This window comes from Phascolarctos cinereus, unplaced genomic scaffold (genome assembly GCF_003287225.1).
Source record: "Phascolarctos cinereus isolate Bilbo 61053 unplaced genomic scaffold, phaCin_HiC Scaffold_4;HRSCAF=312, whole genome shotgun sequence".
NCBI lineage: Eukaryota > Metazoa > Chordata > Mammalia > Diprotodontia > Phascolarctidae > Phascolarctos > Phascolarctos cinereus.
Genome location: NW_027555847.1, coordinates 177877895 through 177905454, shown reverse-complemented (window position 1 = coordinate 177905454; position 27560 = coordinate 177877895). Strand labels below are relative to the sequence as shown.

The 27560-nt window shown below is 36.4% G+C and overlaps 1 protein-coding gene across 1 annotated transcript in view; it reads left to right on the top strand.

Annotated features, from left to right (window-relative positions):
* SMARCA2 (SWI/SNF related BAF chromatin remodeling complex subunit ATPase 2) overlaps positions 1-26953 on the top strand; it is a 205919-nt gene extending 178966 nt beyond the window's left edge. Inside the window, 5 exon segments of the mRNA XM_021001863.2 lie at positions 14392-14497; positions 14944-15045; positions 18506-18638; positions 24684-24826; positions 25999-26953. Of these exon segments, the coding sequence (XP_020857522.1) occupies positions 14392-14497; positions 14944-15045; positions 18506-18638; positions 24684-24826; positions 25999-26034 (520 nt within the window). The 3' untranslated portion in view covers positions 26035-26953.
* The last annotated feature ends 607 nt before the right edge of the window (positions 26954-27560 follow it).

The following is a 27560-nucleotide window of genomic DNA, read 5'->3' as shown; positions in this document are numbered from 1 at the left end:
TTGAATGTTATGATTCTTGATAGTCATTTAGCTTTACTGTGTATTAAATGAGACCGTTAGGAGGTTCCACATATCTTTAACCCATATGTGAAGAATTAAATGTTATTCATGTTGCAGGGTTATTTTTTTTTTTATCATCCTGCACTGATATCTAAGCTATTATATAATTTGATGCACCTGATTCTTGTTACAGAATTTTTTTTTGTTTGGCTTAGTTTTTCTCAAAAAAGAAATGCATGTTCCTAAAAATTTTATAAAAGTGCCAGATATTGTTTAATGAAGTCACTTGAAGTGAAAATAATTCGCACTCTGCTCCTTCCGGTGATGGTTCTAATCCTGAAGATCCTGAGCCTGGCCTTTTTCAAAGACAGATATATTGTATGTGTAGGAATGGAACACTTAGTACACCTACCCTTGTGAGGGTACTTGCACTTTTTTTTTTTAGAAACTCAATTTTGTTTTGCTTTCAGTTCTAAATTCTCTCCCTTCCTCACCCATTGAGAAGGCAAGAAAAACAAAACTCACTACAACTATGTATAGTTATATAAAACAAATTTCCATATTAGCCATGTTCCCAAAATACAGAGGGGAAAACAAAAAATGAAAGAGAAGAAAACATGCTTCAATCTGCAGTCTGAGCCCCAAGCCCATCAGCTCTGTATCTGGAGGCAAATAATGTATTTCATCACAAGTCTATTTGAAACTGTGGTGGGTCATTATATTGATCAAAGTTACTAAGTCTTTCAAAGTTAATTATCTTTCCAATAGCTCTGTTACTATATAAATTGTTCTGCTGGTTCTGCTCATTATACTTTGCATCAGTTCATACAAGTCTTCCCAGATTTCTCTGAAACCATCCCCTTCATCATTTTTTATAGCACAATAGTGTCTCATCACATTCATATACCTGACTCATTCAGCCACTCCCCAATTGATGAGAAGTTTCCAGTTATTTGCCACTACAAAAAGAGCTGCTTTAAGTATTTTTTTTTTACACGTAGGACCTTTTCCTCTTTCTTTGATCTATTTGGGGTGTAAACCTAGTTGCAGTATTGCTCAGTTAAAGAGTAACCTTGCACGCTTTTCATCTCTTGGAGTAAGTTGTGCTCAAGGCACAGGTTTCATTTTTTTTCCCAAAAATTTTAAACGTGAGTTTTGGTTTCATTGGAAAGCTTTTAAAGTTTTTCTATGTTTAGTCTAATTCTAAATATTTACCTAAACCTTTATTTCCCAGTTTGGGATCCTAGAACACTGAACCCACTCTTGTTTACATAAGGATATAGAAACTATAAATTTTTTCTAGAAAGGAAGGAGAGATTAGAAGAGGTGGAGTGGTAATCATAAGGAGAAAGAACTAGAAACATCCCATAGAAAAGTTGCTTCTAAGTATTTATTTTAATGGAGAAAAATGAATCATGTAAAGTCTTTGTATTGAGGTGAAATTCTCCTTTAACTCTGACCTATTTGTCCTAATTCTGCTTTCTGTTGCAAAATATGTCTACTCCTTCTCTTCCATGACAGATCTTCAAATAGGAATTTTGTCTTTTTTTTTGAAAAATGACAACTATGTACCCCTACCCCCCAAAACCTTTATTTCTTCTGATTAAATAGTTCCAGCTTCTTTAGCACTCCTCAAGTGACAAGATTTCTGGATCTTTCATCATCCTGCTCTAGCCCCACCCTGAATGTTGCCTAGTTTGTCAGTATCCCTCTAAAACATGACCCCCAGAATAAAGCACCATTTCCTTTTTTTTTTTTTTTGCTTAGGCAGTCAGGGTTAAGTGACTTGCCTAGGGTCACCCAGCTAGTATCAAGTGTCTGAGGCTGGATTTGAACTCAGGTCCTCCTGACTCCAAGGCTGGAGCTCTATCCACTGAAAGCACCATATTTTGAGTGTACTTTGACCATCATAGACTGTTAACTCCCTTGATCTAGAAAATTAAACAACATTGTTACATCAAATTATTTTAGTGTTTTTTAGTAGCAATGACATAGTATTTTGTTATTGTTCAGTTGTTTTTCAGTCATGTCTGTCTCTTCCTGATCTCATTTGGGGTTTTCTTGGCAAAGATACTGGAATAGTTTGCCATTTCCTTCTCATTTTACAGATGAGGAACTGAGGCAAACGGAGTTAATTGACTTGCCCAGTAGCACATATCTAGTAAGTATCTAAGGCCAGACTTGAACTCAGGGAGATGAGTCATCCTGACTCCAAGCCCAGCCCTCTATCCACTGTACTACCTAGCTGCCCTTACATGAATTAAAGCTGTCAGGTCTTTTGCACATGTGCTTCTGTCAAGCCTGCTGTTACATATGGTATATATTCAGTTGATTTTATTTTATTTTATTTTTTAAGGCAATTGAGGTTAAGTGACTTGCCCAGGATCACACAGCTAGTAAGTGTCAAATGTTTGGTCTGAGGCTGGATTTGAGCTCAGGTCCTCCTGACTTCAGGGCCGGTACTCTATCCACTGCGCCCCCCAGCTGCTCCTATTCAGTTGATTTTAAAAAACAAAAACAAAAACCTAACCTGTCTTCATCACTCCCCATTGCTTCAGTATCAGAAGAACACATGACCCCCTTCTCCTTACTCCTACATCAGTGGTGTCAAACTCAAATAGCAATGAGGAACTGTTAATCTGTAGCTAAGGATCCCTGCAGGCTCCCCTATTGATTTAGTTTTAAAAGGTAACATTATATATGCTTTATTGTGTTTTTATTTATTTTGTTAAATATTTCCCAATTATGTTTTAATCTAATTCCCACCTACTTGGGAGTGTTGCCCCTTCCTTTGTGTTTGATACCTCAGCCGTAGACTAACTAATTCCTCTACTTATTTCTGGATCACATCTCCTTCTATCTCTTCCCCTCAAGAACTTCTTCCCTTTCTCTCATCTATATCCTCTCCTTATTCATTGGCTATTTCCCTGTCACTTATAACCCAGATTTCTTCCTTCTTTCCTTCTTTGAAATACCTTCACTTACCAGGTCTTTCTCATGCTTCCATACTAAATCTTTTCTCCCTTTCCTAGTAAACTTAAGGCCTCACATCTCCATTTCTTCAACTCCCACTCTTTCTCAGGCTGTTGTAATCTGTTTTCAGGCTCTAACACTTAATTGAAACTTTTGCTGTCTCAAAGCTTACCAGTGATCTCTTCATTTCTAGATTCACCAACCTGTTCCTCACATTTGGTTTAAACTTACTGCAGCTTTTGGCATTACTGAGCACACTTTCCTCCTGGACATTCTTTCATCCCTTGACTTCTTCTACCTGTCCACTCATTTCTTCTCAGGCTCATTTGTTGGGCATCATTCTGCTTCCATATACAAAAAATGGGGATCTACCCATATAACTATTTCAATTGGTTTCCTTTGTAATTCTATGCATTTTATTTTATACATTTAAAGATATTATTCTTAGAAGCAGTCCATAGTCTTCACCACATTGCCAAAGAAAAGGTTTAAAATTACTATTCTATACTTACTCCCTGAAGGTCTATATCCAGATCACAGATATGATTTAAAAAAAAAATTAACAGCTCATTGCATATTATAGGTACACCGACCCTTTTTTTCCTCATTAAAATCATATGTAATCATTTATGGAGTATCTCATCTATATTGAGCTATGTTCCCCATTAGAGACTTTGGCTTTGGCACCAAACTTAATTTAAAAAAAAATTGAAATCTATTTTATAGAGTATGTTTGCTTAGTCCCACTATCACTGGGTCCAAGATGATATAGTCACTTTATCATATTGTCCCCATCATTTCCATATCACTATTCCTCGTCCATCAGAATTAAGGTCATAACTAGGAACTCTTTTAAATGAAGCATATCCTCGTGCATATTCCACTGTTGCGTTACAATGGAAAATTACTGTTGTGTGTAGTTTGCAAAGTTATGAAGGGAACACAAAATTACAGGAAACCAAATCCCAGAGATACTGAATGTTTGTGAAGGTTTTTGTAAATTTTACATCTCTACATAAATGCCATATATTATTGTTATTAATTTGTGAAGTTTTAATGTGGTATCAAGTGGAAGCAAACTGTTCTGAGCTTGTCTTTGCAGCCTAAGTCTCTCAAGTATCCCTTTAAATGTATAAATTTAATTTACTAATTGTCCAGTAAGCACTAGTTTTTCTGAACACAAGAGGCTATTTACAGAGTGAATTTAGGGCTAAGATTGAGGGGAATAATCTGTTTTCACTTAAAATTTCAGAGCATATTTAAACCACTGTCTTGAAACATATTCCTAGAGCTCTCTAATACTGGCTCATATGACTCCCTTTTCTTATGTGCTTTAATGTTAGGACACCATGTGATAAAGAATATGAAATGTAGCAGCCACAAATGCTTATACTTTCAAAATAATTTTATTTTCTTTTTTCTCCATTTTCTGATTTTTGTCTCTATTTTAGTGGCAAAAACTCCTAAGTTCCTTATATTTTATAACGAATATTTGAATTCTTCCAGTGGCTTTATATTATCTGTCCTTAAGTCTATAATGTGTTGTTGGCATTTAATGTCCCTTTGAGACCAACCAACAATTTCTAGATCTATTATTTTTATTTTTTTGGCAATTGGGGTTAAGTGACTTGCCCAGGGTCACACAGCTAGTAAGTGTCAAGTGTTTGGTCTGAAGCTGGATTTGAACTCAGGTCCTCCTGACTTCAGGGCTTGTGCTCTATCTGCTGTGCCATCTAGCTGCCCCTAGATCTATTAGTTAGGGTATTTTTGCCAGGTAGTTGGTATGATCCTTAAAAGAATCTAAAATTCTCCAAACGTCTGTATCTAGGCTAGTCAGGACAATATGTATAAAAGTTGTGTGGTTTGTCCTTTGTTCTCAAAGAAGACCATAACATCAGGAAGATGATGCCATGACTTGCAAATGAATTGGATTTAAGTGAGGGAGGAGATGTGCAAAATCACCAGTCTCACAGCTAAAGAAAATACACAGACACAGACACAGACACACACACACACACACACACACACACACACACACACACACACACACACACATATATACACTTTTTAGACAAATGTGGTTGTATATTTGTTCCTATTCTCACATATATCCTGCTTTTGTATCCAGTGTTAGATTTTTTTTAAAAAAATTTGCTTAAGACAGAAATCAGACGTTAGGGATAGAGATGAAGCAGTATAACTTACAGAGTGCAAGACATAGAATCAGTAGAAACTTCAGTTTAAAATCTGTCTTTGATACTTTGCTGGTTTGCCATCATAGACAATTCAGGTGACCTTTCTGTACCTGGCTAATCATCTTTAAAATGTTGATAAAAATACCTGTAGTTTTGCGAGGATTAGCTTTTACATATATATATATATATATTTGATGTATAAAGCATTTTGAAAACCTTAAAAACACTATGTAAATATTAGCTATTATTAATGAAAATAAAGTTTCATCTGTTATGTAACATAAAGATATTGCCTAGACTAGTGTCCAAAAAGAATATTTAAATTTCAGATCTTTGGTTTTTTCCCCCTTTTCTATTTACAAAATACACATTTCAGTTAATTGTGATTCAAACCAAAAGCATTCAATTATTTAATTACTCCAATAGATGTTTGATCTTACCAAAATGGACATTCCCTCCAGTGCTATATATTGTAACCAGACCACACCTGTGCATTCTGTGTGACTATTGTCTGTGTCTTTCAAGAAACCCTCCACAGGTTAACATTCATTTTCATGATATCAGTAAAATATGCTGGTTGTCCATTGGTTATAGCTTGTTCTTGCTATATGACCAATCTATGTTTTGTTTTGTTTTCTGATTTTACATTTCTCTAATATCCTTTACATGGTTTCCTCTGTATAATCCCTTGTGTTGTAAAGAGTTGTAAAGTATTGCAACCTGATCACAACCACCATGTGCCCTTTGGTTGATCCTTAACTTCAGTTCTTCAGAGACTATAGCATTCTGTGACTTGCAGTCATCCAACATCACAGGAAGAATATTGGTATTTAAAGACAGTCCTTTTTCATTATTAAAAGACATGTGTGGTTTATAAAAGGTATTCTAGCTCACTCTTCTCTTCTTCCCATTCAATTCTGGGTCTAGCTCAATATCTCTTTATAAGTTGTCCAAGATATATAAATATATGTGTGCATATCTATGTAAACATTTATATATATATATATATATATATATATATATATATATATATAAAAAACATATATGTGGATATGTATGTATCTATACATATGCCAATGTAATATGCATATATATATACACAGACACCTTATCTATATATGTATGCATGTGCATACATATATAAATCTATTTTGAGAGATTATGAATTTCATTTAGGAGATTCTATAATGTTACAAGCTTAAGGCAATCAGCACAATGACAACCATAAATAGGAGCATCTGGAGAACCTCACCAGCTATAGGGAATTAAGGGGACTTTTTAAAAAAAATTAATTTTTCAGTTAACATTTATTTTCTCTCCTTTACCTCCACCATTGAAAAGAAAAAAAAAACCATTGTAAAAATTATAGTTAGCTAAACAAAAAAAAATTCCCATAATGTCCACGTCCAAAAATACCTCATGAAATATTTTAAATCCAGCACTTCTCTGTCAGAAGGTGGGTAGCATAACTCTTTAGTGGTCCTCCAAATAGAGCTGCTCATTGAATTGGTCAGAGTTATTAAGTCTTTTGAAGTTATCTGTCTTTACATTGTTGTTGTACAAATTGTACTCTGCATCAGTTCATGAGTCTTCCCAGATTTCTCTGAAACCATTCTTTTAATCATTTCTTATGGCACAATTACATTTCATTTCATTCACACGCCATAATTCATTCATTTGTTTGAAATTCATGTTTAATATGGAATCTGCACTGGATGTCTTCCATGACAGTGGCAGGCACCTTTGGTAAGCTTGTGTCTCTTTGTTTTATGCCTTTGTCTGATGTTAATAATCAGAGAGTTATCACAACAAATTACCTCTGTTTTAAAGTCTCATATAATTTTGACATATACGTGGAAAATACCTCTTTGGTGGAGAGCCTTTAAGCCAGCCCTTTATTCCACAGAACTGATTTCTTTTAATAGCCAAGAACATCACAGTAGAATCTTGTGTTCTCTGCACTTTTCAATTAATTATATGTGATTGTAAAGATGTGGTCTACTATAGAATGTAATTGCAAATTTCTGCTTACTATCTTCTTATACCTTCAGCAAGCATGCACTTAATGAATGTGTAGATTACTCTCATAAACACTTTCTATTTATGGGAAACTAGGCATGTGGGTCAGTAATTATTGTTGTTCTCTCTGTCAACTTTTTTTTTTGGTAATTAATTATAAGGTCTAGAGTTTTTTCAACAGACACATGTGTTGCCATCAGCTCAGACTGGTCTAATCTAGATGCTTGTTCTGTCTTGTTTTCATCAGTGACATTTCTACATCTTTGAAGGAGGAGAATGATGTTAAAGGCTTACTATAGTAGTCCCACTGTCCTATGTGAAAGAATTTGTTATAAAAAAAGCTTTATGGAACTTTAATAATTTTCAACTGTTTGTTGTCCTCATTCCAGTTTTATCTTCAGTTGTTCTTGAGATAAGTTTACGTAGTTGGCCATCTTGCTATCTTTAAACTTGCTTTTTCTTTCCGTTTTCACCCTTTTTTTGAGGTGATTCTGTGTAAAATTTTACAGACAAGTTTGTATTCTAAACCAGTGGTACCAGTAGCTACTGTATGTCCCCTCTTGGCAAAAGCAATTTCTTGGCTCTTTGATCTTCATGTTTTTGAAATTCATTTGAATTAAGATTTTTTTTTTTAGGAAATGGCTACACCTGAGTTGCTACGTGTTGCTTTATACATTTCTTAGTTGTTGTTGGTTTTGCACAAACAGCTTATATAAGTAGGTAAGTTGTTGTTTTAACCAGGTGAGGAGTTGTTTTAATCATATGACCTATCATTTTCTAAATTTTATTTCTTCTTGTTTTGGATTATTTTTGATATTTGTTCCAACTCTAGGAATATACTTGGAATGGCATGCATGTCAGTAATGACCTAGTCATTTAAATATAATCAAGTTCATTTCGTTATGTTACTTGGTGTTGCCTGTGACTGGCACTTCTTGGTTCTTTTCCCAAAGAAAATCTTCACAACATAGAAGTTTAAGGTTTCTGTTATCATTCAAGCCTGTGGCCTTTCTTGTTTCTTACTCTTAAACCATATTTTGCAACATATTTTTCATATTCTCTGCTGTCCACCTTTTCACTGAAGTCACAGAGTCTCCAAATATGCCTTGGTTGATCTGTAAGGTGTTATTAAAGCCTTTATAGAATTTCTTTACTTCTTCATCTTCTGCAACAAATAATGGGTACATAAACTGCAACAATTTCCATGGTGATCATATTGCAAATACTTAGAGGCCCTATGTACCAAGATGATTGAACATCCCATGAAATGTTTCTGGTTACCTTCAGATACATTAGTCGATCAACAAATACTTCTTAAGTGCCTAGTCTGTGTCAGGTGCTAAGCAAGGCACTGCAGATACAAGTTCAAAGAATGAAACAATCTTGCTCACAATGAGATTACATTCTGATAGAGACAATAAGTATATTTTTAAAATATACACCACTTGTTACTGGAATGGCTCTCTGGGAGAGGGAAGGAAGAGGCATAGAGGGGGTATATTTAGGCAAAATAACAACAAAAATGTTAAAAGTTTGCCTTTTAAAATATATACAGCATAAATATGAAGCTTATAAATATATACGCAAATATTATACGCACACAGTAGTTAAATACATGATAGTTTGGGAGGTAGGACACTAGCAATTGGGAGCAACAGGAAGGACTTCATGTAGAAGTGCCTGAGCTGCATCTTAAAAGAGGAGAAATGTCTGAGGCAAAAGTAAGGAGGAAAATGCACTCCAACCATGGGGGATGCACCGTGCAGAGGAACCCAGATGGGAGGCTGAGTGCCTTCCTGTAGAACAGAGAGAACACCAGTGTGGCTAGATTGCAAAATGTGGGAGGGGGAGCAATGTCCAATGAGGCTAGAAAGAAAGTTGGACCAGGTTGCACAAAACAAAGCAGTTTATATTTTATCCTAGAGTCAAAGGAAAGCCACCGGAATTGGTTGCATGAGAACATCACAAGGAAGATTGCTTTGGCAGCAAGGTGGTAGAGAATTGACACCCATTGAGTGATGAGAGCCCTGAGGCAAGGAGACCAGTTAGGAGGCTGTTGTAATCATCAAGATAAGAAGGGACAAAGGCCTGAACCAAGGTGGCCGCTGAGTAGAGAGAACAGTTTAGATATCAGGGATGTAAATGTAGAAATGGCAAGATTTGACAATCAATCAGATATGTAAAATGAGGGAAACTAAGGGATCCACAATAATGCTGAGATTAGGAACCTGAGACCCTGGATAACGGTTGCACCTTTAGCAAATATTAGGGATATTTAGAAGAAGGGAGGGTTTAGAGGAAAAAATAATGAGATTAAAAAAAAACATTTGCCTCTTCAAGGAAAATCTGTGAATTATCCTCCTATATAGCTACAGCCTCCTTTTGTATGGTGGTTTCATTTACGGAAAAAATGTCAAGGTAAATATGTTTCAATTGCTTTAGTAGTTTGTCCACTTGCCATTGGACAAGAATATCATATTTAGAGAACTAATGGATTAAATTAATGTTTATTGGTGGTCTAAAAACTAGTTCTTGGGCATGACTGCTCTGTTACTATCACTATAGAAATAGAAAGGGGCCAGTCACATGAGGTAGGGGATCATTTTGTCTTCATACCAGGAGAGGCTGGTCTTTGAAAAAAGAACATTTTCTACTGCTGCAGCCACAATTGAGGCCTTTTCTGGATGGTAGAACCTACCATAGTTTCTCTGCTGTCATGATCTTTTAAGAACTCGCCACAGCCTCTCAAACCTGGATGGGGCATCAGAATAGGACTTTATCAAGTCACTTTATTACTTAGTTATTACATTGACTGTTCTTGCAGGCAGTCCACAAATGAATTTAAAGCAGTTTGCTTTCTGATCTAATCTACACATAGCTTGAACTGGACTTCATTGTATGTTTCCTTGTACAATTTAGTTTTACAGAATAAAAATGTGGATGTTTCCGGGCCTCTCTCATCAGTATTTACTTTTTTTGTTTTTTTCATTAATATAATTTTTTTTAATTTTTAAAAAATTTTTTCCCATTAATATAATTGAGTTAACAATTACTTTAGAGAATATCTATCCTCATTTTATAAATGTGACAATGGGAGCCCAAAGAGATGAAGGTCATAGTGATTTCATAGTTGATCTATACATGAACCCTTAACTCCCAAATCTGATGTTCTTTAAACCATGACCTGCTGCCTTTCTAAATGTATGCTTAGAATTTTCATGACCTTTTGTCAGCATTACAGAATTTTCATCACCTTTTATCATCCTTATGGTCTTTAGTAGCACGCTTCTTTTCCAGGGATATGTAGTTGTAATAAATTTGTCTAGAATTAATTGTATCAGTAGGGCACTATTCCCCTTCAGTATTCTTCTTTTTTTTTTTTCTTATCATGGAAAGAAGTGCATATCTGGAAGATAACTTGTTCTTAATTCCCAAATACAGCACTTAGTCCTCAAATGTAACTATCAAGTCAAATGACATAATGGGGGAGAGGAGAAACCCTGAGGTAAGCTTAACAGTTTCAATAGAAACAGAACACTTTTTACAGATTAATGAATAATTAGTCTATTGTCTGGTACTTTTAAAAATCTTTCTGGTATTGAAAAAAAAACTCCAATATTTGCAGGGTTTATATTTGAAGGCCTTTGTGTAGCTTAACTTAAGAGAAAGGCTGAGAACCCCAAACTTCACCAGCTTTCTATTTAAAGAAAAGCAAAAATATTATTTTTCAATGTTACAGCTAAAGAAAAAGAGGAAAACCAATTAAATATTTATTGAGAGTGCCTACTGTGTTTCTTAACATTTTGCTAGGTCTGATGAGAGACATGCTCCCTGCCCTTGTGAAATTTGTCTACTTAGAAGGAAAAAAAACCCAACCGACTGAGGGAGCTGATATTCGGTTCTAAACTGTATGCTGCTTATTGTAATGGCAGTAGAAGTTCAGAGAAGTGAGGAATTAGAATTTGAGCGGGCCTTGGAAAGATGAAGAAGATTTCAACAGGTGACAAGGATAGAGAATGTTGTAGGGGGGAGAGAATATTAGTGTAAGCAAAAGCAAGAAGCTACAAAGGGCAGGATGGTATGTGCAAAAAACACTAATCTCAGTGAATCATTTCATTGATAGGGTAATGGAGAAAAGTAGGTAAAAGGATTGATGTCCAGGTAGAGTAGGCCCAGTTATGAAGGCTTCCTTGGAATTTTCCTAACATTTTGTTTGTACAACTTCTGTGGCACTTACTTACATTCTGTCTTGCATTATAGATTCCATCCCAAATGTTCACATGGACCACTTGTACCCAACTTATGGTAAAGCCTTCTGAGTTCCTATTGGTCTGATCAGCTACAGTCAGACACACTGTATATTGATCCCAACCACAGTGATGTCATTTTGGTCTTCTTCAAGTACAAAGGACAACAACCATAGTTATATACTTGTCTTGTTGTCTTGTCCCTGCTCCTTCACAACACACCCACAGATTTCCCCCTTCAACTCTCTCACACACACACACACACACACACACACACACACACTCACACACACACACACACACACACACACACACTCACACACTCCACACTCACACACTCACACTCACATGTTCATGTGCGTGAGCACACAGACACACACACACACACACACACACACACACACACACACACACACACACACACACTCCTCAGCTCTTTGAAGGCAAGATTTGTTTCATTTGTCTCCATACTGGATATATAGAATGAAGCAACATTTCCTCAGCATTTAGCTGTCCAAAATATTTGTTGAATTGAGCATTGAATGCTGTGGTAGACAACAGTAAGTCAATCTATACCCCAGAATTCAAAGTCACACACACACACACACACACACACACCTGGCAAAAACAACACCAAGAAGTTTCCTGTGAAATTCATTGTCCCCCATATTATAATGCAAATTATAAAAAGAAAAAAAAGCTTCCAGTGATTCATCATCCTCTATACTATAATGCAAATCCTAAAAAAACAACACAAAGCTCCCTGTGAAATTCATTTTTCCTCCTATTATAATGCAAATTCTCTCTACCATCAGAAAATAGAATAGAAAATTCAGATGAAGGGTTAAGATCAATAAGCTTTCATCTATCAACCTAACTAAATATATTTATTTGTTAAACTTTACATCTAACCCCCTTCTCTACAATAAGGAATCATTCAATTCTGATTTAATATTCCTAATTTGTTAATTGGAATGGAACAGGGCTTGTCTGTTTAGTAAACTAGATCCTTTCAGGAGCAGGTAGGTAATAGGATTGCTCAGTCTAAGATTCTGCACACCCGTTCTATTATTAGAAATTTTCAGCATACTCTTAGTCAGAAGTATGCCATTGTTCAGTTCAAATTTAGTATGTCAGTTATAGGTCTTGATATAAAGGATGCACTTCTAATTCATCAATAGAAAAATGACACCATCTATTGGCAAAGTAAAAAATAACACCAGGAAGATGTGGAAGTATTTAATCCAAAATTATAGGGACCCCACCCTTTTGGATTGATGATTATTGGTTGTAAAGTAGTCATTTCAAAGAATGGGGGTGGGGCGAGGCATCTAAAATCTGTATGTACCTTTCAGTTTTCTTTCAGATTTTCATCCTAGAGAAAATAAACAGTTTTACATTTATGTGGCAAGAGCAGAGATTATAATTCTGTGTTTCAGATAGTAATAAATTGTGTTTCCATCATGACCTATGAGATGAAATTTATAGAGGAACACACATATGTGCACTTCTCAGTTGGGCGAGATAAAGCACCAGCTTCCTGCTAAAATAGTCTAATTAAACACTTTGTGATTCTTGAGTAAAAGTCCATTTCCCTAGGCAACAGTAGTCCTCTGCCTCTTGGGTTCTTGACTCCATTTGAGTATTCATGAGCTGCACATATGCATTTTTTAAAAAGGTGACCTAGTGCAGTAGAGAACTTCACTCATTCCTCTGTCAGAGACATTTCTATTAATTTATGCAGGCCCCTTTTGCACTTCAGCATTTTTCCTTCTAGTTGCTAGGCAACCATTTAAGTTACTGCGCATGTTTTTTTATGATAACTGTCATTATGATTATTTTTTAATTATTCAACTGGGAATATGGATTAAAGCAGCATATTGTCACTCATGCCTGTTACCTTCTAATATTCTAGCAGCCCTCCCCCCAAAAAGAGCTTTCTGGAATTTTGAGAGAAGCGGTTTGTAATATTTTGTGATATATTTGGCCACACAAAGGGAGTAGGCAGGCAATGGCAACATTCTGAAAAGGAGACTTTAAAATGATTCTATTTTTTCGTAAGCTGATACTGATCTAAATAGTCCAGGTCATGCAGCTAAATGATGAATATTGTTATTTATTCAGCTATGTATATAAATAAGCTCCAGTATAAAGTGATATTAATGTTTGTTTATTATGGTATTTAGGCTAAATTTCTGATGGAAAAATACTTCACAGTCTTGATTCTGTTTTACAAATTAATAAATTCCAGGCATTTTTGTGCTCTTAAAATACACTCTCAAATACATGTCTGTATCTTCAATAGATTTTAAGTAGACTTCTCAGAAATAGGAATCATTTTCACTTTCAAAATAATTTCCTTTTTTAAAAAATACATTAGCTGCCTTCTGTACATATAAATAAATGTATTTAGGTATTTATGTTAAGGTTTCCTCTGGATATTAATACAAGAAGCATAAGCATTCCTTGAAAAGGGACACAATTGAATTATATACATACACACACACACACACACACACACACAAAATTTTGACACATATCCTTTATGGTTAAGACAATCTATAATAAAGTATTATAAATAATGGTCAGAATGTAAAATGAATTTTTGGAAAAAACTAGCCATTTCTCCTTTAGCTCAAATAACTGTTGTTTCTCTAAATATCTGCTTTTCTGTTGAATAGAAAGCTTTTAAATGCTCCCAAAGGAGAGGAAAAGATTTGCTTGCCCTGAAAAATAAAATTTGCATATAGTGTGATAGGAGTTGTAGTCTTTGATGTTTTCATTTGACTTTGAAGTAACAGCAGAGTATATTGACTAATAGAGCAGCTGGATTTTGTATTGATTTAAGGAGCTCCATATTCCTGTGCATTTTGTAGTACAGTCTCTATATATTTTGTATTACTGACATTTACCGTAAAGAAAATCCCTTACTGAATGTTGCTTGATTTGTTTTTCAGTTCAGGGCGACAGCTAAGTGAAGTCTTCATTCAACTTCCATCAAGGAAAGAATTACCAGAATACTATGAATTAATTAGGAAGCCAGTGGATTTCAAAAAAATAAAGGTAGGTGTCATGTTTGAAAGCAAGCTTCCATTTAAAGAAATAAATGTAGAAATTGAGAGGAGGTCTACAAATTAAATAAAGGGGCTTTGGTGCAACCAGGGACGTGTGGGTAGCCTGTAAGTTGACACTTATGTCAGCCTATCTGGAACATGTCATTGGATAAGTCTGAGAATCCCTGTAGCTTACATTTTGGGTAGACTTTGTACAGAGACGTCAGATAATATTATAGGGTATTTTCTTTCAAAAATTTTCTCTCCTTTTCTTACTCCAGTTTTTCTCCCCCCTCCCCCTAATCTACACCCCCTCCTTAGAAAGAAACCTAACTTGTAGGAGGGTTATTCCTACAGAACCCAAAGAGAGAATCAGGCTATTATACATATTGTTAACAGAGTCACTCATTTTGTATTTTCTCTCCTGTCCTTCATTTTATCTAAAAATTCCATTAGGAAAGAATCCGTAATCACAAATACCGGAGCCTTGGTGATTTGGAAAAAGATGTTATGCTACTCTGTCATAATGCTCAAACATTCAACTTGGAGGGATCACAGGTTGGATTCATTTCACTTACATTTTCTAAGCTTCAATGTCTCTTCTTTTGAATAAAGCATCTTGCTCTTTAAACCTAGTTTTTAAAAATCATTTGAATACAGTTATGCTCCTATGACTAAACATCTGCCAGAAAGAGTCAAACATTATTATTCTGGATACATGTATAAGTCATTTGGGCACTTTCACATATTCTGTTTATTTCTGTATTTGTGGTACCCCTTTTGTCAAGCAGTCCATCATGTGTGACACTGATAAGCTGGCCTTGCTACTAACTAAAGCAAGAGTTCTTGTACAAACATTAAATTAAAATTAAGGTCAGAAGGAGAGTAACATTGTTTATCTATTATATATTTTACCTAAGCAAAACTGCCATCAGGAAGCTCCCTTAATAAATGTCCATGGGTAACAGAATAGAATGAATGGAAACATATCACCTTCATCTTGAAAATACTTACCTCTGTAACAGGCAACATGCTGTACTGGCATGATGGTGGCTGTGTAGGAAGGCAGAGAGCAGTGGTTCAGGAAGACATTATAGATGCAGAATGAACAGAGCTTGGCAATTGATTTACCATGTTGGCTGAGGGAAAAGGAGATATCTATAAGGCCTCTGAAGTTTTGAACCTGTATTAATGACTAAGAGCATGTTTGGTCCTCAGTAAAAATAGGAGAGTCTGGAAGAGTGGAGGGTTTGGAAATAGTGAGTTTGAGATGCTGACAAGGTATCCAGGTGGAGATGGCCAGTAGTCATTGAATGTTGGAGGCATGGAGTTTCTAGCAACAGAATTGAGGGAGGGAAAGAAGGAAAGAAGGAAGGAAGGAGAAAGAGGAGAGAGAGTTAGCTACCTAGAGATTTTAATGGAATCCATGAGAAAATAAAAAGAAGACAACCCAGAACAAAACCTTATGACTCGTACCAACTTAGAGGGTGAGATAATCCAACAGGAACTAGGAGATGACCAGATCCCAAGAGAGCTTTGTATTCTAGAAGTCAGGAGAAAACAAATCATGAGGTTGAAGAGGGAGGGGTACCTCTGAAGAGAGGTGAAGTATGGAAACTGACAGAAGGCCATTGGATTTGTCAGTCACTGACTGGTAACTTTTGAGAGAGCAGTTTCAGTTGAAGACAAAATTCAAAAGCATCATAAGCTTTCCTCATAACTAAGGAAAAGGTGATTTTTTTGGTGGGGAGTATGACACATAGTGGGAACTTAATAAATGCTTGTTGATTTTTCCTCATGAACCATAAAATGCTGTATGCATGTGAGTTATTATTATTTCCAATCTGTATCTTTGGCCTTAAATATTGATACTGAAAAAAGGAGGGGAGAGGTACTATTTCAATGCCTCTGCCAGTTGATGCAACTGAGGCTACCTTAAATTCCTTCATCTTTTATATGTCACTTTAATTTACCTTTCCATCTGTCCTTACCAACTGATTAAAGAACATTTGAAGTCTCAAAATGATTCTTAGGCATACTCTACTTTCTAAGATATAACTGTGTTGCCGTTTGTTTTTCTGACGAAAATAATTGGTATAAAAGGCAAACCTCTTCCTTACAGCAACACTCTTTAGGTAAGTTTAAAATAAAAGCTAGAATCTAAAGGACTCAAATAAGAATGCTTTTGTGAGGGACATTTATTACTAATTCTTGTATTACATATAATTCTTCTTAATCCTGATAGTGTCATTATAGTGACAAGTCTGTCTAGATCTTTATCACCTGAAAAGTGAAGTGTGGTTCAGATCTCTTAATTAGTCACTCTGCCTCCAGTTTCTCTCCCCTGCAATTGACCTTCAATGCCTTTCTAGATCAGGTCTCCTAGATTACAACTTTCATTTTACTGCTCCACTCTTCAACATTCAATGGCTCTCCAGTGCCTGCAGGATAAAGCCCAGACTCCATTGCCTCCAGGCACTCCATAGTATCACCCCAATGTGACATTCCTACCTTATTTCCAAACAACCTAAAACTTTATAATCCACCAACTTCAGTCATGTCAGTCTGTTCACTGACTCCTAGATGCAGCTGCTTCTTTCTGACCTCCCTACCTTTGCTTACAGCATTCCCCTCTCTTAGAAGGCCTTATCCTATTTTCTACAGCTATCCATAAACTACCTTGATTTCAAGGCCTAGCTTTAAGTTTCATTTCTTCAGTGAAACCTCCCCTGGTCACAGTAGTCTTAGTTCTCATTTGTGTTCTCCCTCTCCCTCTCCCCTCTCCGTCCTCTCCCCTCTCTATTCTCCATCCTCTCCCCTCTTTACCCTCTGTCCTCTTTCCTCTCTACCTCCAGTTCTCTCTCTCTCTCTCTCTCTCTCTCTCTCTCTCTCTCTCTCTCTCTCTCACTCACTCACTCACTCTCTCTCTCTCTCTCACTCACTCACTCAGTCACTCAACCTGCTGCTAACTTGCTCTACTTTCATCCAGGTTTGGTGGGGAAATTTGGCACTTGAAGGATGCTGCCTTGTTTTGTAACAAAGCAGTAATCCTTATACTATCTAAAGGACTTTCCTCACTACAACCTTGTGGGGTAGACAATGCAAGGATCATTATTCCTATTTTGTCAATAAGGAAACTGAGGCTTAGAGAAATTAAATGACTTGCCCAGGGGCACACTGCTAAATTGGTGTCAGAGCTGGAGTTTGAACCTAAATCTTTTGATTCTAGTTCGCTGTCCTTCCTCCCCCTACATGCCCTATTTTGTCTCAACAATGAGATCTTGAACTTTGAAGGGGCCATATCTTTTCATTCTACCTAGGCAGCTAGATGGTTCAGTGTATTGAGGGTGCTGGCCTGGAGTTAGGAAGATTAGAGCTTGTGACCAGCCTCAGATGCTTACTGGGTGTGTAGGGGTCTTTGTTGTTGAGGATCAAATGAGGTAATATTTGTAACTAGCTTAGCACAGTGCCTGGCACATAATAGGTGCTAAATATTGTTTCCTTCATTGTTTTTATCTATCAAGATGCCTACATAGTGCTGTGCACATTAGGTGGTCAATAAATATAGTGTTTATTGATATAATTAGTATTAGAATAGTTATTAGTGCTGATAAACAATAACATATTAGCTTTGATTTTGTTATATAGATTGCTATTTTTAAAAAATAATAATTCTCATAAGGAGTGAATTATATTTGATAGGACCTATAAATACAAATTATTTCAATAAATAGTATTTTTATCACCAAGAAAACTTCATTGTAACTTTCCATTATACCGTGTAGATCATTTGAATTGGATATTCCCTATCCATTAGAACTTAGAGTTCTATGTCCTACAAAATGTGTTTAGGTTAGTTTGGTTTGGGATATTAATAATCAATATTGCCATTTCTTAGAATTCATATAATTGTCATTGTTTTCTATGGAAAGAAGTCTGAATTTTTTGTTTAAATAACTTGAAACTTTAACAGATATATTAATTAATTTAATTTAATAATTGAATTTTAATTCTGTAGATCTATGAGGACTCCATTGTTCTACAATCAGTGTTTAAGAGTGCACGGCAGAAAATTGCCAAAGAAGAAGAGAGTGAGGATGAAAGCAATGATGAGGAAGAAGAGGAAGATGAGGATGAATCCGAATCTGAGGGTAATCTGGATGGTCCAATTGTACCATTTCTTTGCTGTTTCACCTTTCCTAGAGTTATTTCAGGGTTGTGTGAAGAGCCTTTGAAAACCTGGGGATCATATGTAGTGTCTATCAAGTTTGCCCTTCATTAAGATACTCCACCAAGTTTAAGAACATAAGTGTAGGAATTTTTTGTGCTGGGTCAGACTCATTGTCCAGCCATCAAGATATGTTTTGTGAAAGAGCATGGTTGTCTTCCCTAATGTCAATCCCATGGGTTAAAGGTGTGGTCTAATTATAGAGCCCTTATATAGGGGAAGATTCCATTAGAAGGAGTGGTGATTTTCTCATTGTGAACATTGCCATCCTTGGTACAATCACAACCTTTCTCAGACTTAGTGGATACTCTTTGAGAGTTGCTGTGGTCTTCCATTGCTTCCCCCTGTGAATGACCTGGTAAAGAACATTCTTAGCTGACTGGTAATTATACAGGCCATCACCATGACCAATATGCCAAGCCTTTCCATATTGGCATAGGACATTCCAAAGCTTACTCTCTGCTGGCATCCTCTTAGAAAACCGAGGGTGACCTCTATGTCATGATGAGGCATCAGAGCAAAACATTAGTACAATCAATCATATATACTACACACTAATTTAATTAAATTTTAATCTACATTTTAAACTTCTGGCAATTTCAAGAAGTTTACTGTGTGCTGAATAAAATCATATTTCCTTTTATTTGTACTAAATTTGCCTCTTTCCGTTCCAAGTCCACCATCTAGTTCTGACAGTCGAGAACTTAATAAATATATTTGAATTACAGAACTTCTGATTTGGAAGGTACTTCAGAGGTCATCTAGTCCAATGCATATTTGAACAAGAAACCACAAATGGTCATGCTTTGCTCAAGGACCACTCAGAAGAAGGAGGGAGTCTCTGATCTCCTCCAGCAGCCTACTTCATTTTTGGACAGAGCCAATTGTAAAGCAGTTGTTCCCATACAATGAGTCTAAATATTCTTCTCAGCAATGTCTTTTCTATGTGCTCTCTTGGGCCCAGTAGAATGAATCTAATGCCTCTTCCACCCAACAGTCTACATTTACCCCATCCATGTACCTTGTGATGTTTTATAGTTTCAATTATCTACCATTTCAGTCTTATACTTGACCGTACTTCTGTGTTCACAAAATGGCCTGTTTATTGTTAGGGAGTATTTCTAAATCATTTTTGTATCCTTGAAAAATGTCTGCATTACCCTCACCTCATTCCCTGCTAATTAATTTCATTTTAACTTTTATTATGAGACTCTGTCAAGTTACAGTTTAGTACTGCCTTTCTCTTTTTGAAATAATACCCATAAATACTCAACTGCCCCATCAAAATAATACATGCTGTTTCCAAAAAAAATTTGTTATGTATGGTATAAACCCCATTACCTAGACTCTTAAGTAAGAGATTTTATATTCTCTTATAATTATCTCTCCTTACTATGCCATTAGATAGCTGTGTACTCCTGAACAGATCATTTAGCCTCTGAGTATGTTTTCTCATCTGCAAAATGAGCTTGAATTAGCTGTTTTCTAAGACACCCCTTCTAGCTATGTGATTCAATATCATTTTATCATGATTTATGAAAACCCACCAAACGTGATTTCCTGGTGAGTTTAGTCAGTTTCTTATCTTCAGAAAGGAAGATCAGTTCTATAAGGAAGCTCCTAGTCTACTTTATAGCCTACTCTTCACCTCCTCCATTGTATGGTGGCACATGGATTAGAGTTATTCCTAGACCCTAATATTAGTCACAGAATCAAGTGTCAAATTGTTCCTCTCCCATGATGCTTTCACTAATGTTGTAATGACTTTCACCTTTGGAAAGAATAAAAGGATCTCAGACTTAACTCACAACTTATCTAGTTCAGCTAAGCCTCAAGAATTATATCTACTATATTCATGATAAGTAGCCATCCAGTCTTCTCTTGAATACATCCAATGATAGAATACCACCACTGTCACTTCCCTTTTGGTTAGGTCTGATTGGTTGGGTTTTTTTTTAATTTTCCTTTTTATTGTGAATGTAACAATATGGAGAGAGGCGCCGCCTTCCTCATCACTGCCAGCAGTGGCCGTTGCCTGCAGCCAACAGACAGATAGGCACAAAAGGTCTGGGATGGGCAGCACCCTCCCAAATGACAAGTCCTGCTTCCAATTTGTCCCTCACACCCATCCTCCTGTAAAACAAGTCTTGTGGAGAAGGGGCCAACCATCCCCATCAACTACTAACCATCTGCCACTCATAGAGCAAGCAAGCTACCCTACCTGAGGTAGTGAGGCACACCAAGGAAGAGACAGGAAGCAGATTGTTCCAGGCAAGTCAAACCTTCACCACCACCTTGATATACCACCTCCCCTAAGACTTGATGGGGATAGCCCAAGACCTGGAACCCAAGAATGGCAGTGTCTTCAGCCCCTTCTCCACCATCCTAAGAAGCAACTCCTATGGAGATACAGCCTTGAAACTGCTCCTGCAGCTGTTAAGGCCGCAATTAATAAAGACCCAGAAAAAACAAAGTCCTTGTCACCAAAGAAAGTCCTTTGTACTGTCAGATAGTTTGACAGCAACTGATATGATTTTATCAATGGAAATGACATTTTAAAAATCATTATCATCTTCTTTGCCATTGCACCTAAGGACATTTCTCTCTGACTTGCAGCTGAAACCTTATATGTTATTTCATCCATTAGAAGGTGAGCTTCAGAGTAGAGACTGTCTTGCACAGAGTAAGTGCTTAATAAATTATTTATTCATTCATTCAAACACAAACATTCAAATATTCAAAGAAATCTTACATAAGAAACTGTGAATTTTTATACATAATTTATTTTTAAAGAAGCACATATGTATGTATAAGGGGTGTGTGTGTAGGTGTGTAGGTGTGTGTGTGTGTAATAAGGAAGGAATGAAACTCTACCATATTTGTCTGTGTCCCCTTCTGTACATTTTATTGACTTCTGAGCATTTTTTAAAGTGCTGTATTGATGCTTTTTTTTTTTACTTATCACAACTTATTAACTTAACCTTTCCCACCTGAGAAGATGCTCTCCCTTGTAACAAGTATTGTCTGGAAAAACAAATTAATACATTGGCCATGTCTGAGAATACATATCTCATTCACTAGTCTATTACCTCTATTTTAAGAGTTTGGAGGTATGTTTTATTATTAGTCTTTTAAAGCCTCTATTTTTAACTACCTTGATCAGCGTTTTATGGTTTTCGGAAATTATTTTCCTTCATTTTTTTTTCTTTTGTTGTGGTCATCGTGTAATTTGTTTTCATAGTTCTGTTCATTTCACAGTGAATCTGTTCATTCAAAGTTTCTCATGTTTCTTTGAATCCATATTCATCTGTTATATTCATATATCACGATTTGTTCAGCCACTCTCAAATGAATGGGCATCTGTCGTTTCCCATTTTATGGTACTGCCAAAATGCTGCTATAAATATTCATTTGCATGTTAGTCCTTTGTCTCTGTCCTTGATCTGCTTAGGATATATGCCTAATGGTAGTATCACTGAGTCAAAGGGCATGACCAGTTTGGGATCTATCTTCAAATTTTTTTCCAGAAAGCTTGAAACGATTTACAGTTCCACCAATAAGGCAATAGTATACCTGTTCTCTTACAGGTCCTGCAACAAATTTTGTCTCTTCTTTTGTCATCTTTGCCATCCTTATGTCAGAGGCAGCTCTACATAACAGAAAAATTTTCTTTAGATTCAGCGGAAATCTGCCTCTCCTCATTTTCCCCTCCTTGTTCTTAGTTCTGCCCTCGTATGCCATCCCCACCACGTCTTAGCTTTAGCAAGAGTCCTTCAGATGTATGAAGACAGCTATCATCACACTTCCCTTGAGTTCAAGTCTTCTCTTACCCTGATTAATCTTAGCCAGTTCCTTCCATGGATCCTTTTTAGCTGGGATCTTCAGTTCCCTTGGGATCCTAGTGATTCTTCTGTTCCCCAGGGTTTTCTTAATGTCTTCAAAATGTGATACACAAAACAATGCAGAGGTAGTCTGTGGAATTAGAGTTGAGTGGAGACTATCACTGTGGGAAGCTATGGCTGTCATTTCTGTGTAGGGGCATATTACCTCTTCCAGCTTCCATGTCAAATTATTGACCTGTATTGCAATCTACTTCAGTTCCTAGGTCTTTTGCATTTAACTGCTGAATAGCCATTCCTTATCTCTCTTGTGCCATGTATTTTTGAACCTGGATATAGCACTTTACATTTATCCCTATTAAATTTTATCTTAATAAATTAGGTCTGTTGTTTTTAACATGTCTGGATCTTTTCTAGAACTTTTCAAATAGCACATCAACTGCTTCCCCCAGATTTATGTCATCTTTTCTTTTGATGTGCATGCCATCTATACCTTCATCCAGGTCATTGATAAGATTGCTAAAAGAGCACAGAGCTAAAAAACAGATCCACTAAGGGACATTCCACTACAGACCTCCCTCCATGTTGAAACTCATTAATGACTGTCCTTTGGATCTTGTTCAACCAGTTCTAAATCCACCTAACATTATCTAGTATACATCTCTATATTAGTCATGAAAACTACCCAAGGCACTTTGACAGATATTTTGTCAAAATCCAGTTATGTACAATGTCCACAGCATTCCTTTGATCTAGTCTGGTAATGCTGGCAAAAAAGAAACCAACTTAGTCTGGAATGAACTGTTCTCAATGAAATCATATTGACTCTTAGAAGTCAGTGGTTTCCTTTTCTAAATGCTTATAGTTCATCTCTTTGACAACATGTTATGGAATTTTGCCAAACAGCAAAGTCAAGCTTGCCAATCTATATGGTTCCACTTTTTTGAAAATCGGGACAACATTTACCCATCTTCACTCCTATATCATCTCTCCCATTCTCCATATTTTTCAGAGATGACTAACTGTAGCTGAGTGGTCACATGTGCCAGTTCCTTCAGTAGCCTGGGATGTAGTCTGTCCAGAAATGGTGACATGATCTCATTTAATGGAAGCTAGGTGCTCTCTTACCATCTCATTTATCCTGATTTCAGCTCTCTGCTAACCTGTTTTGTTTTATCCTTCCTAGTCCAAAGAACAGTTTCCTTGTTAGAGAAAGCAAAAGCTCTGGAAGATTTGCATGTGGCTGGCTACAGGAATAATGGACTGCCTGCAGCTTCTGTTTTCATTGTGGCATCTTTCAACACTGTTCTCCTTCATGTAAACGAGAACATCCTCGTTAGTGATTTTCCTCTAAGACTTTGGGAAATCAGCTAACTAAATACGAGGCAGGAGGTTCCAGTCAGACCCAGGGAATGGAGAAGCAAGCCCCTCACCAAGGTCATGCTCCTGGAAACTGAGGGAACCTAGGATCTAGGCCAGAACAAAACAGGTGGCCCTTAGGACTGATTGATTCTGGGGCCACACCCAGTGCCTGGGGAATGTGAGGAAAAAGTGTTTGAGTAAAAAGTCTTCTGGAAGAGTATTTGGTGTGATATGAAACAGCTTTCCTTGTATGGTTGATAGAGATGATAAAGAACAAATAATTGGGGATTAGTCAGCATGGTAATTTGTAGCTGGGATAGTATATGTGGGCTGAGACATAAAGTACATAGGATCGATGATCTACGATGAAGTGTCTTCTAGTTGGAGAGATACTTTTAATAGACTCCATTGTAATAACAACCAAATTTTAGAAATTAATTTTTGGAATTTAATTTTAAGTGAGGACTAAGGTGGAATTGCCTTCATCTTATTTTCCCCTCCAAACCATCCTGTCTGGTTAGATGGGGAACAACGTTATCTGTGTTTTTAGATGCAAGGATTGAGGCAAAAGGAAGTTAGTAATTTGTGTACAGTCACTCCGGTAGCTGGTGGCAGAATGAAAACAAGTCTTTGGGTCTCTTGCCTCCCACCCTGGCTGCTCCTTTCACTAGCACACACTGCCTCTTATAGTATGGTCAGACATTTTTGACTACCTAGAGGGAAGTGAAGCTTTTCCTGGGATTTAATTGGTGATTTTCTCCTTCTAGCAAAATCTGTGAAAGTGAAAATCAAGCTTAATAAAAAAGATGAGAAAGGCCGGGACAAAGGAAAAGGCAAGAAGAGGCAGAGCCGAGGAAAAGCCAAACCTGTTGTGAGCGATTATGACAGTGATGAGGAGCAAGATGAGAATGTAAGTATTTGTGGTACAGAAACAGTTGAGTGTTTTAATGGCTCTGTGGGTGATGAAGCAATGAGGTCTAATGGGGAACTTACATTTGAAGCATGATGTAAGAGAAATGTTAATATGCCTATACTGAAATAGACAGAATTTACTAGAAATCATAAGGCAGGAGGCACATGATTTAAAACTAAAATGTTTTTTTTAATCTCACTTAAAAAAATTGAAGACTAAGAAAGAGGTCCTAAAAATTACAAGTGTAATTGAGGAATTATAAACTAGTTTTTAAATTATTTAAACTTACTTATAAATTTTGGAAAATGAATTCATCTCAATTTCAGGAATTTGGGATTAAAGCAGAAGGTACCTTTGTCATAGGTAAACTAGAAGTCTTAAGTTCCTCCTTTAAAATGTCTAACATGATCTTATCAGATTGTCTCTCTCTCTCTCTCTCTCTCTCTCTCTCTCTCTCTCTCTCTCTCTCTCTCTCTCTCTCTCTCTCTCTCTCCCTCCTCTCCCTCTCTCTCTCCCTCACTCTCCCTCACTCTCCCTCTCCCCCCCCCTCCCGCTCACCCCCCCTCCCCCTGTCCCCCTCCTTCCCTCCCTCTCTTCTCCCTGTCTCATTCAAGAAAGATAATTTACATTTTCTAGGCTTAGGAGTTTATTTTTCTCTTTGGCTTCTCAGAGGAAAAGTTTCAAAGTTGTCATCCCACCGTGTCTATAATATATAATGTATATGATATGTAATGTAATATAATTTCAGACACATACAGATTTTTGTGTGAAATTATGCAAGCTTCAAATGAGCAAGGGTCATGTAGCTTTGACCCTGTGAACTCATCTAAAAAAACCCACCATGTCAAAAAATAAGAGTTAATTGTCCAAGTTTGTCAGAACAGGGCTAAAGCAAATGATGCACATAACCAGATATCTTTGAGCGCATGCATTCTTTAAGGCACTTTGAGTTTTCTCCCTAGAACACCTTTTCTATCAAAAAAAGAACATATGATGCCCCCAATAATTTCCTTTGTCTTGCTTTTCCACCTAGTGAAGAAACTTGTAGTAAGGCATGTTTCCATCATATTTGTTCCTTCCTACATTATACTTTAACATACATTTTTAAGGTGCTCAGAATTTTTTACCTTATTTGATTTTGTTTTGTTTTGTTTTTATTTGACCCTCAGGATCAGTCAGAAGCAAGTGGGACTGATGACGAGTGATCAACATAGGACATTTTTCCTGGTAGAAATGAACTCCCTCCCCTCTCTCATTTACACCCAGTGAATTCATTTTGTCAGATAGACATTGGGTTGTTTCTGTATTCTCATCATCTATAAACTAGCTTTAGAAAGATAGTGCCAGACAAACATATGATATCATGGTGTAAAAAAGAAAATGAAAAAATACACAAAAAAATTTGTAAAATATTGTGACCAAATGGGCCTCTAAGATTGAATAAAAATAAGCTTTTGATGGAAAATATGTGGGTTGATAGTATATTTCTATGGGTTGGGTTTAGTTTGGTAATGGTTTGAGTGTGCCTGGTTTTATCAACTGTTGAGATGCTTTAACATAGCATCAGAAAGATGAAAAATGTGTCTTTTGTAGCACTGATAACCAGGAGAAGCCATTAAAAGCCACTGGTTATTTTATTTTTCATCAGGCAATTTTCAAGGTTTTTATTTGTTCTGTATTGTTTTTTACACTGTGGTACATATATGCAACTTTGTTTAATAGCTGATAAATGTACAGTAGTTAGACTTCACCCCACTCCCATATACATTTTTCCACTTTATGCTCAATGATCTCTGGAAAAAAAAAGCCTTTTGAATTTTATCAGATTCATGTCGACTGTAAACTTTGCTCCTTTTTTTGGCTCTTGATTTTAAAAAGTTTGTTTGAAAAATGCTATTGAATATTGCAATCTATATAGTGTAATGGATGGCTTCTTTTATCAAACTGATCTTCTATGTTACCAATGTGGATTATCACCTTTTCCCTAAAGTGTACTTAATCTTTGCTTTCTTTGCACAATGTCTTTGGTTGCAAGTCATAAGCCTGAGGCAAATAAAATTCCAGTAATTTTGAAGAATGTGGTGTTGGTGTTTTCCTAATAAAGAGACAATTTAGCTCAATAAATATTGCCTTGTGTTTATGAGTTTCAGGAGATCTGATTCTTGTTGCTGCGTTTAAGTGAATACATCTGACAAACCCTGTGTGTTCAATAAAAGTATGTAAAAGTTCATAATCAAAGAGAGCCAATTAGTAAAAATGAGGGGGGGAGGGCAGGGAGAGAGATGATTATGATGATGATTCCATTATTCTTATCATTGATTGTGTCTCTAAGTGATCTTTTCCTAAGTTATTGATAGTTAAAATTTTAGTGATCTCTGGAAATAAAACTGAACAAAGCATCTGTGGGCAGTAGATAAGGTTTAAAAATCATGCCCACATGTTTTTCAAAAATTATGTCCCCAGTGTGCTCCTTCCTTCCAGAAACTTTGAGCTTTCACTCTTAATACATGTGACTTGGTGACTTACCATGAAGTAAATACTATTGTATTTTCCTTCTGCCCATCACTTTCTTCTAACTATAATCATCTTAACAACAACCAACATTTATATAATACTTTTGTACCCTATATACATTATCTCATTTGAACCTCAGTGCAACCCTCTGCAGTGGGTGGTATCAGTACTGTATCTCTGTTTACAGATAACAGATATTTAAATACATAAGGATGAT